The sequence below is a fragment of the Silene latifolia genome, chromosome 4 (assembly GCF_048544455.1).
Source record: "Silene latifolia isolate original U9 population chromosome 4, ASM4854445v1, whole genome shotgun sequence".
Taxonomy (NCBI): domain Eukaryota; kingdom Viridiplantae; phylum Streptophyta; class Magnoliopsida; order Caryophyllales; family Caryophyllaceae; genus Silene; species Silene latifolia.
Window position 1 is genome coordinate 4498020 of NC_133529.1, and position 14114 is coordinate 4512133.

General features: G+C 33.7%; 2 protein-coding genes and 1 long non-coding RNA gene across 3 annotated transcripts; all 3 read right to left on the reverse strand.

Moving 5' to 3' along the window:
• Nucleotides 1–251: 251 nt before the first annotated feature.
• LOC141651994 (putative germin-like protein 2-1) lies at nt 252–1612 on the reverse strand. The gene is made up of 2 exons (XM_074459671.1): nt 1423–1612; nt 252–1032 (listed from the first exon to the last, which is right to left on the reverse strand). The coding sequence occupies exons 1-2, from the start codon at nt 1550–1552 to the stop codon at nt 467–469; spliced, it is 696 nt and encodes a 231-aa protein (XP_074315772.1). The 5' UTR covers nt 1553–1612; the 3' UTR covers nt 252–466.
• A 996-nt stretch (nt 1613–2608) lies between these two features.
• Nucleotides 2609–3479, reverse strand: LOC141653938 (putative germin-like protein 2-1). The gene is made up of 2 exons (XM_074461802.1): nt 3398–3479; nt 2609–3168 (listed from the first exon to the last, which is right to left on the reverse strand). The coding sequence occupies exons 1-2, from the start codon at nt 3477–3479 to the stop codon at nt 2609–2611; spliced, it is 642 nt and encodes a 213-aa protein (XP_074317903.1).
• A 629-nt stretch (nt 3480–4108) lies between these two features.
• Nucleotides 4109–7244, reverse strand: LOC141651995 (uncharacterized). Its single transcript, XR_012546928.1, has 2 exons — nt 6970–7244; nt 4109–4573 (listed from the first exon to the last, which is right to left on the reverse strand). It is a non-coding gene; the product is annotated as an uncharacterized LOC141651995 (long non-coding RNA).
• Nucleotides 7245–14114: the final 6870 nt, after the last annotated feature.

Consider the following 14114-nt stretch of genomic DNA (forward strand, 5'->3'; position numbering starts at 1 on the left):
TGCTCAATAACTTGTAAAATAGCTCAACAACTTTGTGTAAGAGCTCAACAACTTTGAGGCGGTTGTACAATGCTATTATACAACTGGTTGTAGGATAGTATTTGTGACGAATCAGCTTATACATTATACATAGCAATAGTAATTTCTTGTTGATACTTGATAGTGGTTTAAAATGTGTACAGCATGAAATTTTTAACTAAGTTAGCTAACATATGTAACGACATTGGTATACTATCGCCGAAACGTAATTACGTAAGGATATAATATTAATAAACATTAAACCGTGTTCATAATTAAAATTAAGAACTATCAGTTCTTTCATTACCAATCAAAAGATATTACAATGTAATCCAACTTTACTTAGTACCACTTTATTAATAACAAAGGATCTTAGATTCTTAGACTTGTAATCTCCGTAATTTTTTATTCCAAGATCCGCCACTATTATTACGAGTGCATATCCAAATTATTCACGAGATTCAGAAAACTGAGCCCTAAGAGCCTCAAGAACATTCCCATCAATCTGAAAACTCCTAAGAAGAACCGGATCAGGAATCCTCGGAGTCGACCCAAATACAGCCCGATTAATATCAACTCGGCCAGGGTTCTGGCTACCAAACGCAGCGTTTGCAACAGCAGGTTTGTTACCAAGATTAAGCTGGAAATGTGGAAGTCCTTGAGGAAACACGAAAATATCGCCTTCGTTAAGTACAGCTGAATAAAGCTTGTTAACTTCGTTTTCGCCTGGTAAATTGCTTGTTACAAACCCTGCAAACACGGTACCATGTAATACTGTGAACATTTCTGAAGACCGGGGATGGTAATGGATCGGGTTCACCCCTCCTGGGGCGAAATCAATCCGGCCCAGTGCGATTCCCAATGTGTTCACCGCAGGGAAGAGAAAGACGTTTATCATTCGTGATGCGGCTCCATATCGATTGTTTGTGTTCAGTGGTGTGTTGTACCCTTGGAATAGGAAATCGGTTGATTTTACGTCTTTTTGTCGCTTGCAGAAGAATCCATTGACCGCTACTGCACAAGAACATCGTATTGGTGATACTGAAACTTAGTATTATCCTGTGATGCGCTTCATTAATTTTGTTTAATGTATTACATTAAACAAAATTAATTTAATTTATCATGCATGGAGATACTAGTAGTGTGTAATCGATATCTCCATGCATGATAAATTAACATTAGTCACTAGGGTAGACGGGCGTGTCCCGTGTGTATATGACTTGGTAAAGTAGGGAAATTTGGATGTTTTGCAATAACCAGTAACAGAAAATTGTGTTGAAAATTACATCGACTATTTGATAGTTAGAAGAACCTTATGCATTATTCTTTTTAGTTAACATTATACAGTATGATATTTAAAAAATGATTAGGAAAGGGGAGAAATAAAGGTAGAAAGATCGATACCGGGTAAATGGGTTTCATTGACAAGAGCAATACAGAAGTCTTGAAGAGGATTAGGATCAGCAGCATAGACCATGTTAATTGACATAATCATAATTAAGGCTATAAAATAAGTAGTAATAATATTAATCATTTTTTAATAACTCTTAAAACTTAATTTAATTTGACTAATTAAGTTTTTATATGATAAACATACACTTATTAGTTTAGTTAGTTGTCTTAAGAAAATGCATATAGGAAACAGCCTATATATAATGTTTATAATTACAGTTTTATCTCATGGATTTAATTTTATCCGAAAAATTAAGTCGTATTTACTTCAATGTATGGAGGTTCGTTCGTCAGTCCATTTCTTTGTTTCTTATTACATTGATTATAAACAATGTCCATTTCAGTTTGAATTAGGTACTATTTAAGTATTTTTGAGTGTTTTTTCTTGTATTAGGTTGTTGGTTGCATTTCTCTAATCTCTAGCTAATTTCTCTATTGTTTTACCGGGAGTTTCAGGCAATCATTACTACTGTGTGAGTAAATGGTTATAAGGCCCACAGGTTTTGAATGCAAATGATTAAGCCGAGATAGACAAGTCGATTTGAGCTTGAGCTTGAGCTAGTTCAGCTTGGCCGGAGAGCTTAGACTCGACTTGCTCTGAGACTAGATCGCGTTTTTAGTAAATGGCATGGAACACACTAACCATAGTTGCTTTTTTTTTTAGTAAAAACTCCATAAAAAAAATTTCAACACCCTTCAAGTTATAATTTTAAATTTATCTTGGGATAAACCGTCTTGTCTGCTTATGTTTATTTTCGCTTAGCCCCTGTACATAGAAAATGAGATTTTTTTACGCCAAATTTATAAGCTGTTTTTTTTTTTTTGCACTCATCTAACTCGATATTCACATTATCCAATCATTGAGAAAGGTTGTTAGACGTTCAAACACAATTAGTAATTAATATGGTTAATTATTCCTGGCTAGTGCTAAACGTAGATGTTCACACACAAAAGTTACGTTTAATATTACATACGAAGTATTATTTCGTTTTACAAACTTACAATAATTGTAATATTGTAATATCCGAGTATATAATAGTTGACCTTAACCTCAGTATCAAGACTGGTTAACCTTAACCTTTTTGTGTCGATTCGCGACAATGATTATGACTTGTAAGTACATAGGTCAGTTACTCAGTTAGTCATCATATGACATGAACTGAGCCCTGAGAGCCTCAATAATAGTTTCATTAACCTGAAACGTCCCAGTAAGAACATCATCAGGAATCAGTGGAATCGACCCAAAAACAGCCCGATTAACATCAACTCGGCCAGGGTTCTGGCTACCAAACGCAGAGTTTGCAACAGCTGGTTTTTTACCAATGTTAATCTGGAAATGGATAAGTGATTGAGGAATCACAAAAATGTCACCTTCATGTAGTACAGATGAATATAACCTGTTAATATCGCCGGGTAAATTGCCTGATATAAACCCGGCAAACAGGGTACCCTGTAACACTGTCACCATTTCTGAAGCCCGGGGATGGAAATGAAGCGGGTTTACTCCGCCTGGGGCAAAGTCGACCCTACCCAATGATATCCCGAGTGTGTTCAAGGCAGGAAACCTGAACACATTTGTCATTACAGGCGCGGTTCCAAATCGGTTGTTTGTGTCGCCTGGTTCGTTGTACCCTTGGAATAGGAAATCGGCTGATGTCACTTTATTCGGGTTCTTGCAGAAGTTCCCATTGATCGTTACTGCATAAAAATATAATATTAAAATATACTTCGTAGTATACTCGTTAAAATTTGGTATTATCAGGTGGCGCTTCATATTAAAATATAGGGAAAAAATCGAGTTTTTAACTTAAATTTCAAAATTTCCGGTGTCCAGAGGGGGCAAGCGCTCATGCTAGCCTCCCTGTTCCACGACTGCTATGATGCTTACTGAAAGGGAATTAGAACGGCGATAAAAGTAGAAATATACCATGAAAATCGGTGTCATTGACAGCAACACAAAAGTCTTGAAGCGGAGGAGGATCAGGAGCATAGACAGAGTAAAATGACATGATCATAGTAAAAATTATGCAATAAGAAGTAAAAATATTCGGCATCTTCATTTTAACTCTGAAGTATACTCTAAATTTTTAACAAAATGTATACTTTGACGATTTTATATTATTATCACATAAATGGGAAACACCCTAATCCCTATATATATTCGATTTCTGAGTTATATTTGATTAATTTAGCTAGTATGTTGTATACCGAAAATGAGTATAAAAAACAATGGAAGAATTAACTTTTTTCGAATTGTTATGTAGTAACTTGAGCGATAAAAGTTCCGAGGGTCTCTTTATCAATTGTATGTCTCGTAGCGCTTGCTTGATCCTCTGGTAATCTCCTTTGCTATTTCTAATGATCATAAACAATGTCTGAATCAATCGAAATACATACTACTTGGATAATTCAAGTGTTTTTTCTTGTATTAGGATGTTGTTTTAATTCATATGCTCTCTAGCTAGTTACGGAAATCAGGAAATTACATGCTAGTAATGCGGTTAAGTAATTACGTGTATAAAAGTATCGAGACAGTATGTATTGGTTGTTTTGAAATGATCAAGCCAATCTGAAGTCGAATTACCTGGGTTTAGATCTGATTTTAATTTCTCCAACCCATATTTTCGGAAAAAAAAAAAAAAGAATGTCTATATAACAGTTGCTGTTAACTTCCCAGCAATTACAAGCTTATTTTCCGTCAAACAAAGGCCGTCGGTCAAATTTAACGTTTCACATGAAGACAAAAACACTCGAATTAATTTTTACATGATGTTTTAAAAAATTTAAAACTATTATACTCGCAAAAAATAGCGGTAAGGGTAAATATAAGTAAGATTGAGGGGGTATACTGAATTACCCTAGAGAACCTAAGCTAAACGAAATAAGGTAATATGGGAGACAGTGCCTTGTGAATCTCAAAAGCCAGGGAACTTGGGAAACTTGGGGAAGGTGTCTCCGTAGTAGGTAGCTGTGCCGACCATGAGTGCTACGGTAGCGCCTTGCACCACCACTCGAGCTCTCATCAGCTTCTGTCCTAGCTTTGAGTTGCCTTGCCTAAAGCTTATCAAGCCGGCTGTCAGTACTCCAGCTGTCATTAGAGCGCCTGAAAGTCCAACATCAGTTATCATACTTACAAGCGCAAATGTGCAAATATAACAATAGCATTCAACAAGCTAGAATTGATTCTCTCTCGGTCTCTCCTCATAGCTCCTATCAAAGCAAAGACCGTGGTCCTATAAAGAACTCGGAATCATCTTCCATGTCATTGATAAACTATAGAATGCTGTTTATAAGTACTTAACTCCGGACAGTTATGATCAGCAACCAAAGATCCACATTATAGTTATACGTAGTAGTAGTAAGTAAACCTCATGCATTGTTTTAATTTTCATAATCTTACACGGAAACATATCTTCATTAGTTCAAGAGGGAGAAGATATGATACAAAGGACTGATGCAATTCTGCTAATACAACCCATACGCCACTTCAGAATTCAGAGTCATGCTACTAGACCATGTCCTCAAATCAGGTTATAGATGCTGGAATACGTCTTTAAAACAAAATTATTGTTATAAATTTTAAATATTTAGAGTATTTTTAAGTGAGATTGAAATATTTAGATTATTTTATTGAAAATATGTTTTAAAAATAACACAAAAGCAACATTAAATATTATATTAAACTGATTTAAACACGCTGTCCAGTGTCCACGATAGCTTCTTCTACTTTCGTTTTAGTTCTACAAGAAGTGTCGGGGTGGTAACACATTCCAAGGCTCCAAGCACATATCTTCGAGAGTCATATTGGACACAATTCTCCAAAAAATGAAGAGTCAAAGTTACATATCAGCTATGTTACTCAGACTCGTTTAGAACTTAGAAGTATCCGACATGGGTGCGTGTCCAAGTGTCGGACTGTCATTTTTATGAAAAATATGCATATTTTGGTTTAAAATAAGGCGCCGAAGTGTCATACCCTTATCCGAGTATCGGACACGGGTATGTGGAGGAATCGGAGGAGTCGGAGTAACATAGCACATCAGCAGTTAGTTTCTGGCAGACCAGTACCTTCATTGGCATAGTCTAGAGTCTAGACAGCATGGTCATGAACCACCATACATCACATAATCCTGGACTCTTAACCCCTCTTAACGGGGTAGAGAGTAGAGACCGCAGTTGGAACTCAAATTGCACAAATATACAGCTCAAAATCACAAGGAACATCTCACAAACTAAGCCATCCTGAAGAAAGCTTCATGGGTTGAATATAGATGCTACGGATGATTGCAAATGCAAAATTCAGTCATTAAACACAGGACGGTCACGTTCTTCTAGATCCCACACGCAAGGGCCATCATGTTAGTGGACTGGTGTAATGTTATAGTAGTTGTTGACAACAAAACTGATGACATTATCTTCGAGTATCATATCATCTGGTTCCTACACCAGTTTCCTGCAGCTATAACTGGCAGTGTTTCCCCCTTTCCCTTCCCTCGTCTCTTCCTTCCATCCCCTTCCCCTCCTCTTCCCTCCACAATCGTCATCCAAAAACACTCTTAGTGGTTTAAACACACGAGTAAGGTTGCTTTCTTACAAAAACCATACAACCGGGAGCCAATGAGATCGGCTGTGGGACAATATTGGTATTCTGTTTAGAAATCTGATAATGTCATTTTCGTGTCTCAAATTATTTAGTTCGAGTTCAACTCTTCCAATATCTACACCAGTTTCCCAATTTCCCTTGTAACTTCCCTAAAAAACAATTTTCGCGGAGAGTATTACAGAAACAACATACTCCCTATCTAAACAGTGTAATTTCCCCTTGGATAAAAAGTGATCCCTCCGTCTCACTCATTTGTTTACCTCTGATTAAACCACCTCTCTAAATAATACCCCCTCTGTCCCGGTCATTTGTTGTCCTTTTCCATTTTGGGTGTCTCAGTCAATTGTTGTCCTTTCTATTTTAAGAATGAACTTAATGAGTAATTTGATCATTCTCATTCAATTTGTTCCACTTGTCATTTAGTTATTGACTCTCTCCTCTTTCCTTAATCTTTGTGCCAAAACCAAAGGACAACAATTGACGGGACGGAGGGAGTAAAAAGGTAAACAAATGATTGTGCCGGAGGGAGTAGCAACTAGCAAGACGACTCGAATCGTCACAAAGCTAGCAACTTTGATTCTATCATTCCTACATTCCACCCTAATCTAACAAATTGATCAAGAAAATTCATCTTCCCACCAAGATCCAAACCCTAAACCCTAATTCCTCATCCTAATTCTCATCAAATAAACATCATTCATTCATTCATTCATCAACATCATTTCCCCAATACCAATAAATTAATCATCTATCCATCAAATAAACAACAATCATCATAAAAGCTACAAACTTTAAACTCATACAACAAACTTATACAATTAAATAACACAAAAATATACAAAAATGAAGAAAATAAATCAAAATTAAAAAACCAAGATCAAAGTTGGGAAATTTACCAAGGGGTACTAAAGGGTTTCTGATCCTTTTCTTTTCTGGGAATAATTCATCGATGCTGGGTTCTGTGCTACCCATTTTCTTAAATTAAAAATTTACCTCCAAAAATATATGGGAAAATAATAATTTTTAAAATATAATACTCCAATTTTTGCAATAAAATTTAGAGTATACTCACTGAAGAATGAAGATGAATGTATTCTGGGAGAGCCACGACAACACCATAGTTTCACCTTGCCTAACAGGCTTATGTATTGTATACAGTACTTTGGTATATGGGCTCCTTGATTGGACCGTCTATATTTTTGTGAGCGGGCAAGAATTAGATACGAACTGGATACGAAATTAATGAATCTTATTTGATGATCCATTTATGTAATTGGATCAGCACATTCGAGATTTGCTTAGGTTGGTTAAAACTGGTTTATCCCATACCAGCACGGTGCTGATATGCGATAAAGCCGAAATTCGAATAGCGTGAAAATTGATTAATACTTGTTATTTCGGGTTGAAAGCGAATATAATCAATCAATATCTATCTATATTAATAAAGGAAGCTTTTTTCGAGCGATTATAGAGAGTCCAATCACTTTAGAGATATATTAAACGCGAGATTCCCTAACATTTAATAGTTTAATACATGCAACAATACTAATCTAACTACAATTCCGAGTACGTACGACCATTTGTTATTGGGTTAGTTGTTATTTGTTCTTGATGATTTTTGGTGTGACATGAATTCTAATACAAAACAAATGCCCAAGCTACATAAGATAAAATAGTATTCCAATATAACTAGAGTATTGTACGTCTAACGTAGTATATATATTTAGGTTTCAATTTACATCTTGCATAATACTATCTCATAGTTGAAATATTTTCCTTCGTCTATATTTTTGCTCTTTTTTATTTTCAATTATTTATGATTTTAGTTATTATATTACTAACATTGGTTAATTTGTATACTTTGATGCAGGTAAATTGACATTATTGCTGAAGATCATGTATGAATTTGACATGGTTGAAACCTAAAAAAGCATATAAATTTAAATACTTTGTTATCATAATGAATAAGGTAAACTATTAATGTTTTAAATTTATTCCTTTTTGTAAGATCAAACAATTTACACTTTTCCGTTATTGCTCTTATAGTTACTCCCTCCGTCTCTATTATTTGTTTTTACTTTGTTCTCATTTGTCGAATGTATATATGTCGTCGAATTGTATATAAATCTATACAATTAACTGATAGAGTAGACATAAACCTTAATTCACTTATGATAGAAATTGTTAATCTTGCGGACTTACAAAACTCCGGTGAATTCAGGTTGATAAAAGCACCTATTACCTTTTGCAAAATTCCAACACCATGTTTTCTAATATATGGATGAAACGTGTTTGTATTATTTTTTTAATGTTAATGTTATAGTAGTCTTAATTGACTCAAACGCATTAAGAGTTTATACGAGGTTAATTTCTATTAGTAGTGGATCTTGGTCCTTGGAGCAAGCAAATATATAAGAGGCAGGGGCGAGTTTTAAACTATGGATTCAATTATTGGGACAAGGGTAGTCGGATGATCCAAACCTGTTACACAGAAATATAATCTATGTTACAAAAAATTTCGACATGTTTACGGCGTAAATTTATAGTACTTACATAGGACAATAACATATGAGTTTGATAAAGTTTTTATACAACCTGACAACCATCTTCCATGTACTTAGATAACATAATTATAGCCGTATAAATAAGCACTGCTCATTTGAATGCAATATGGTGTTATTACTCCTATCGGTTATGTTTGTAGGGTCGTCTCCATAGAGATTGTTTACATAAAGGTTGTATAAAACGGATATGTTAATACAAATACCGCATTACACGAGACTTTGTATACATTTATATATGGTAATACTCAGTTTAACTTCCTATTGTACATATTAACTTCAAGAAAAATAGAATAATAAAACGTGACCAAATACGACGCAAATCTAACACTTTCAAATGGGTATGATGATTTCTTATTGGCTAGGAGGACACATTAATGGTTCTCTTAGAGGACCTAAGAATTTTTCCCGTAATGAAACATATAAATTTGTTTATATTCTTTGGATATAAAGATTAAGTTCAATTTATACGTCTATTGTTTGACAAAAAGTAATTACCAAATTATTTTTAACAAATCGGTTTCAGTTATGTTATCGACTTCAAATAAAGCCACATACTTTTTTTTATTATTGTAAATAAGTCTTTGTCAAAGTTGAATTAAAGAATATATTGTTTTTAATATTGTTAAAGAAAATTACAAAAGACTTTACCAAGCGGCCCGTGCATCGCACGGGCATTAACTCTAGTATATATATAAAAGAGGCTTTTTTCAGGCAATTCTAGAGTCTCCAACTTTTATAAAACACCTATATACTTTAAATATTAATATGACTTCTACAAATTATCTAAAATGCTTTAAGATAAATTATAAAATATGACAGCTTGATTAATACCGTACAACTACTAATTAATCTATTATGCATATGATAGACTTTGAAAGCAATTTGATTAACCCTTAGCTGTAACTTCCCAATTTCATTAGAATTAGAAGTGTGATAAATCAAAACACAACCTTAGTGTATAAATAAACACTATCTTTCACGCTTCTTCAATTCTCCCATAATTGGAGTTTGGTATCTTTAGTTTCATGTTACAACACCTTTTAGCTTTGTTTTTTTAAATACTAATTATGTGCTTAGTACTTAGTAGTCATTATTCCTTTATTTTGTAGGGTATTTTGGAGGGATTAAGCGCGGGAATGGATCAACATGCTACCATTTTGTACTTTCGGGTGAGTTCCTATGACTTAAACATCAAAAATTTCATCAATTTATTTTATGATTATAAGTGATAATTTTATGTATGCTTATAAGTTTTTTTGTTTGTAGTTATATTAGTTATATATTTTCTAACCTAATTTTTTGAGGATATTTACGGTCAATTGATGATTTTATCATATAATTTTACTAGACACAACGCGCAATATTGTGAAGGATTAGCCTTTGACGAAACGTCGAAACGTAAGTGATTTCGAGCCTAAAAACAAAGTTTGCCATATGCCTTCGATACTATGTAAGTAATTGTTTTTTTATTTACGTGATGAATTTAAAATATCGTCCGAATTAGTTAAAGCAAAACAATTTCCAAAATTATAAAGGTCGTATAAGTTAAATTAAAGTTAAAAAGAAAATACTTTCAAATTAAATTATTAACCTTTTGTTTTATTTTTTCAGTTGGATGATCATCATCTAAGACATGATTTATCAACCAGGATTGGATTTACGATTATGGACATAAATTTCGACCAACAATGAAGGTCATGATGGCGAACAATGGGGATAAGGAATCAGGAATACTCTTCATTGCCAAAATAAGCGATTACAAAAGTTTGAGATCATTTCATTAAGTCTTCGTTAACACTAAAACGGGGCAATTAGTAGCACACTTGGGCATATACGACATATTTATTGTTTTACCTATGCATTTTGTTTTTGGTTTTTATACTTTTATCCCGTCTTAAACTTAAGACATATATCCCATCTTATAAGAAAATTTGTGTTTAGCATTTTAGCACATATACCAACATTAGTCTTACAATAGCTTCTTTCTATGGGGTACTTCTTGATTAGTTCCTAATAGCATTATACGGAGTAGTATTTGTTTTTTTCCTAGCAATTTGTTAGAACCAATGGTAAGAGCAAAATTTGAGTAAAGATACATGGGAATTACAATCGAATATCACTGTTATTTTTATACCAGGTCACTTAAATGTATTTGAAGCAATAACCATTAATCATCATGAATCAACTTATTTATCTAGAGTCGCTTACTTCTTACGATTATTTTTTAGTTAAATATTTATTATGAGACCACATTATACACCTCAAAGACTCTAACAGAGTATCAGAAATTAATATAAATTGTTTTACTTTACTTTTTTAACTACCTAATGACGATAGAGTTATATTAATATATATATATATATAAACTATATGATAAGGATTTTAAAACAATTGTAGACCACTCAAACGAGTTGGATGGGTCGGCTGCTGAGGCGATTCATACATGTTAAACTCGAATACGGGTGAGATTACAAAATTTAGATAATTAGCACATGACTTTGATGCAAGGTTTGCTAGACCACTCAAACGGGTTGATAGGTCGGCTGATGAGGCGGTTCATACATGTTAAACTCGAATACGGGTCAGATTAAATATGGGTGGGCTTATACGGGTCACGGGTCAAGGTAGAATCAGAATACATGTCTATTTGTCAAAAGCAATCATATTCAATAATAATATTATAATTAATATTACTTAACATACTTATAGTGAAGAATTATAAAAATTATATTAATTTAATAAAATATATAAACTTGATTTTTCAATTATTTTTGTAATTTAAAATAATAATAATTTCTAATTATTCTACAAATATAAGATTTAACATACTCCGTAAATACTCACATTCTCACGAGAAAACTAATGTTAAGAAAGTAAACATAATTTCTCAATTGCGAAAATACAATTAGAGACGAATCAATATTATAACCCGTACAACGTACGGGCACAAAATCTAGTAGCTTCTAAAGCGACTCCACAAGCGAGGTAGAAAAAACGGGGCAAAAAGAAACGTGATCCAGTACGACCTCACGAAAGGCTTAAATTGAAGTGAATAATACATATTTTCCGGATTTGAGGATCCCGGAACAAAAATGTTCGTAAGTCACATGGACCGTTCCTCGGGTCATATAAATTAGCCACGCAAAATCTAAGGAGCAACGCAAAATATTTGAGGGTGTCGGTATCCGATAAACCAATATCGACAGAAATTCAGATAGCGTGCAAAATTGATTAATACTTCGTATTTCGGGTAGAAACCGTTTACGGTAACTCCTAAAGTGACCCCGGACATGTGGTAGAAAAATCGGCAGAAAAATAAATCTGGTCCAATACGACTTCGCAAACGGCTTAAATTGAAGTGAATAATACACGGTTTTAGGGTCTCGGAAAAAAAATGTTCGGATATCACACTGATGGTTCCTGGGGTCAGATAAAGCATCCACACAAAGTTTGAGTAACAATAGAGGACATTTGGGAGTGTCGGTATGCGATAAACCAGTCTCGGCCGAATATTGGATAACATGAAAAATTGATTAATACTTGTTATTTCGGGCTGAAATCAAGTATGATAATTCCTGGAGCAACCCGAGACACGTGGTAGAAAAATTGGGAGAAAAATAAACGTGGTCCGGTACGACCTCCTCAACGGCTTAAATTAAAGTGAATAATACACGGTTTTCGAGATTTCAGGGTTCCGGAACAAAAAAGTTCGTAAATCTCACGAACTATCCCTCGGGTCTGATAAAGCAGCCACACAAAGTTTGAGTAGCAACAGAGGGCATTTGAGGTTGTCAGTATGCGATAAACCAGTTTCGGCCGAATATCGGATAACAGGAAATTTTGATTAATACTTGTTATTTCGGGATGAAATCGAATACGGTAGCTCCTGAAGTGACCCCTTATACGTGGTAGAAAATCGGGAGAAAAATAAACGTGATCCGGTATTACGTCTCGATGGGCTAAAATTGAAGTGAATAAATACACGGTTTCGAGATTTTAGGGCCCCGGAACAAAAATGTCCGAAACTCACACGAACGGATGCTTGGGTCATATAAAGAAGTCACGCAAATTTTGAGGAACAACGGAAGATATTTGAGGGTGACGATACGCGGTAAATCATTCCCCACCGAAACTCAAATAACGTGAATAATTGATTAATACTAGTTATTTCGGGTTTAAATCGAATAGGGTAACTCCTAAAACGATCCCAGATACATGGTAGAAAAGTCGGTAGAAAAATTAATGTGGTCCGGTACGACGTCAAATTGCTCAAATTGAAGTGTATACATTCTAAAAAAAAATTTGAATTAAATACATAAAATTGAAAATTTGTAAAAGTAATCTCGTTTGTATATTAATTATTCAAAATTAGTAAAAGTATCAAAAATATTCTATAAATTATCTTAATAAATTATTTACATACTTTTAAAATTACTAATAATTGTTTAATGTACAATGAGTTTAAATATAAAATTATTTAATGATATTTATATTGAAAAAACTGGATTGACTTTTTGTTAAAGTTATGGAGCCTAATTAATAAGTACTACATTTGTAATTTATGGAAATTAATTTTACAATTGATCGAAGTAAAGGGGTTTAATCCGCCACTTTCGCGGAATTAAATTTATAAGATTTGAAATGAAATGAAATGAACTTAAATCCAAAAGATCGGAATCTAAATTTCTATGAGACCTAGCTCTCCTCGCCCGTGAAAAAGAAAATGAAAACAAATTGTGGCATACCAAGACGGTCCAATTGCTTACTTTTAACGAAATTTCTCCTTCATGTTAGTTGTGAGTTACGACGAGGTAAATTTGACAATTTTATTAATATTAAAGTGATAGTAAGCACTAAGTAGATGGTCACTTTTTACTATAACATGATCACATCTTATCACAATCTTTTCTTTTTCCGTTGTAATTCACAATCCTCACAAAAAAGACCTACTACGATTTTAGAGTTTTAGGGACCGGATGACCTGACAAAGTTTTAATTTTCGCAGCCACTGTAGCAGCCGAAATTGACCCTTAAAAAAAATCCATTCAAAGGAACAAATTTCTTTGCAACAGTCCACAACTCCAAAATACATCTTGCTCTAAATTCCAATTGCATTAAATTTAGTCCAACTTGAGAAGAAAATTATTATCCACATTCAGAAACTTTCAATCACTGGCTTGCCTTTCAAGAAATTGATTAGGACAAATCAAAAGTAATGTACATGTTATCATGCATCATGCAAAGTTTGACTTTTATATCCGATATTAGCCTATTTTAACACGAATATATCTGTATTCAGATTAAAATATTGATCAAATTAAATAACATTTTAGTTGTATGAATGAGACAAATATTTTGTTAGTTTTGGTTATTTTAATTTTGTCTCCTCTAACATATTTGACCTGTATTTCTAAAACTTAAGCCGAATACTTCCGATATAAAACTTCATATAAATATCTCAACTTTATCTGAGAACT